Source organism: Manacus vitellinus, unplaced genomic scaffold (assembly GCF_001715985.3).
Source record: "Manacus vitellinus isolate BGI_N305 unplaced genomic scaffold, ASM171598v3 ctg7180002428881_pilon, whole genome shotgun sequence".
Classification (NCBI taxonomy): Eukaryota; Metazoa; Chordata; class Aves; order Passeriformes; family Pipridae; genus Manacus; species Manacus vitellinus.
This window is the reverse complement of record NW_021937868.1, coordinates 1-2,429: the sequence shown is the minus strand read 5'-3', so window position 1 is coordinate 2,429 and position 2,429 is coordinate 1. Positions and strand designations below refer to the sequence as shown.

General features: G+C 61.4%; 1 protein-coding gene across 1 annotated transcript; it reads left to right on the top strand.

Moving 5' to 3' along the window:
• Window positions 1-183: 183 nt before the first annotated feature.
• Window positions 184-2,382, top strand: LOC115307990 (UDP-N-acetylglucosamine transporter-like; the record flags this gene model as incomplete). Its single annotated transcript, XM_029964821.1, has 4 exons — window positions 184-335; window positions 1,744-1,901; window positions 2,130-2,226; window positions 2,288-2,382. Coding segments are annotated over 4 exons (502 nt in total), but the record flags the coding sequence as incomplete, so codon positions are not given.
• Between the last annotated feature and the right edge of the window lie 47 nt (window positions 2,383-2,429).

Genomic DNA, 2,429 nt, shown 5'->3' with positions numbered 1-2,429 from the left:
CCAGGCAGTGTGCGGCAGACGGCGGTGACGCTGTTTGGGGACATTTGGGGATAGTTTGGGGACATTTGGGGACACTGTGCCCTGTCCCCCCAGGCAGTGTCCAGCAGACAGCGGTGATGCTGTTTGGGGACATTTGGGGACATTTGGGGACATTTGGTGACACTGTGACTCCTGTCCCCCCAGGCAGTGTGCGGCAGACGGCGGTGACGCTGCACGAGGCGGTTTGGGGCCAGTTTGGGGACACCCTGCGCCTGGCCGTGCCCTCCCTCATCTACACCCTGCAGAACAACCTGCAGTACGTGGCCATCTCCAACCTGCCCGCGGCCACCTTCCAGGTGAGGCTGGGGACAGGGGGACAACAGGGGGACAACAGGGGACAGGGGGGCACTTCAGGGACATTGGGGACAATGGGGCACAAGGGGGGGACAACAGGGACACAAGGACAGCAGGGACAGGGTGGCATTTCAGGACATTGAAGATGTCAGGGATGTTGGGGACAACAGGGGACGTGGGGGGACAGCAGGGTCAGAGTGGCATTGGAGATCTCAGGGATGTTGGGGACAGCAGGGGACAACAGGGACAAGAGGGGACAGCAGAGACACGGGGGGACAGCAGGGACAGGGTGGCACTTCAGGATGTTGGAGATCTCAGGGACATTGGGGACAGCAGGGGACAGTGGGGACCAGGTGGCATTTCAGGATATTGGAGATGTCAGGGACACTGGGGACAACAAGGGACAAGGGGGGACAACAGGGGCAAGGTGACACTTCAGGGACATTGGAGATGTCAGGGACACTGGGGACACGTGGGGACAGCAGGGACAGGGTGGCACACGAGGACCCTGGGGACACCTGGGGACATGGGGGACAGGGTGGGTGTGGGGCCATCGGGGATCTCAGGGCCATGAGGGGACAGGGTGGCACTTGGGGACACGTGGGGACATCGTGTCCTGGTCCATGGTGGTGGCCCTGTGTCTCTGTCTCCATGTTCCTCTCCCTGTGACAGTGTCCCCATCCCTGTAACGATGTCCCCCATCCCTGTGTCCCTGTCCCTGTGTCCTTGTCCTTGTGACAGTGTCCCTGTCCCCATTCCTGTGTTTCTCTCTCACTGTCCTTGTCCCTGTGTCCCCATCTCTGTGACAGTGTCCCTGTCCCTGTGACAATGTCCCTGTCCCTCTGTCCCGCAAGTGATGAACCAGCTGAACATCGTGACCCTGTCCCCATGTCCCTCATGTCCTTGTTTCCCTGTCCCCATGTCCCCGTGTCCCTGTCCCTCTGTCCCCAGGTGACAAACCAGCTAAAGATCCTGTCCCTGTACCCGTGTCCCTGTCCCCTGTTCCCTCTCTGTCCCCAGGTGACGTACCAGCTGAAGATCCTGACCTTGTCCTTGTGACACTGTCCCTGTGTCCCTGTCCCCGTGTCCCTGTGTCCCTGTCCCTGTCCCTGTGTCCCTGTCCCTGTGTCCCTGTCCCTGTGTCCCTGTCCCTGTGTCCCTGTGTCCCTGTCCCTGTGTCCCTGTCCCTAACCCTGTCCCCTCTCTGTCCCCAGGTGACGTACCAGCTGAAGATCCTGACCACGGCCCTGTTCTCTGTTCTGCTCCTGGGCACGTTGCTGTCCCGGCTGCAGTGGCTGTCCCTGTCCCTGTCCCTGTGTCCCTGTCCCTGTGTCACTGTCCCTGTCCCCGTGTCCCTGTCCCTGTGTCCCTGTCCCTGTCCCTAACCCTGTCCCCTCTCTCTGTCCCCAGGTGACGTACCAGCTGAAGATCCTGACCACGGCCCTGTTCTCTGTCCTGCTCCTGGGCACGTCGCTGTCCCGGCTGCAGTGGCTGTCCCTGTCCCTGTCCCTGTGTCCCTGTCCCTGTGTCACTGTCCCTAACTGTGTCTCTCTGTCTGTTATCCCCAGGTGACGTACCAGCTGAAGATCCTGACCACAGCCCTGTTCTCTGTCCTCCTCCTGGGGACATCCCTGTCCCGGCTGCAGTGGCTGTCCCTGTGTCCCTGTACCTGTGTCCCTGTACCTGTGTCCCTGTCCCTAACCCTGTCCCCTCTCTCTGTCCCCAGGTGACATACCAGCTGAAGATCCTGACCCTGTCCCTGTCCCTAACTGTGTCTCTCTGTCTGTTATCCCCAGGTTGTACCAGCTGAAGATCCTGACCACAGCCCTGTTCTCGGTGCTGCTCCTGGGCACGTCGCTGTCCCGGCTGCAGTGGCTGTCCCTGTGTCCCTGTGTCCCTGTGTCCCTGTCCCCCTGTCCCTGTCCCTAACCCTGTCCCCTCTCTGTCCCCCCAGGTGACGTACCAGCTGAAGATCCTGACCACGGCCCTGTTCTCTGTCCTGCTCCTGGGCACGTCGCTGTCCCGGCTGCAGTGGCTGTCCCTGTCCCTGTGTCCCTGTGTCCCTGTCCCCCTGTCCCTGTCCCTAACCCTGTCCC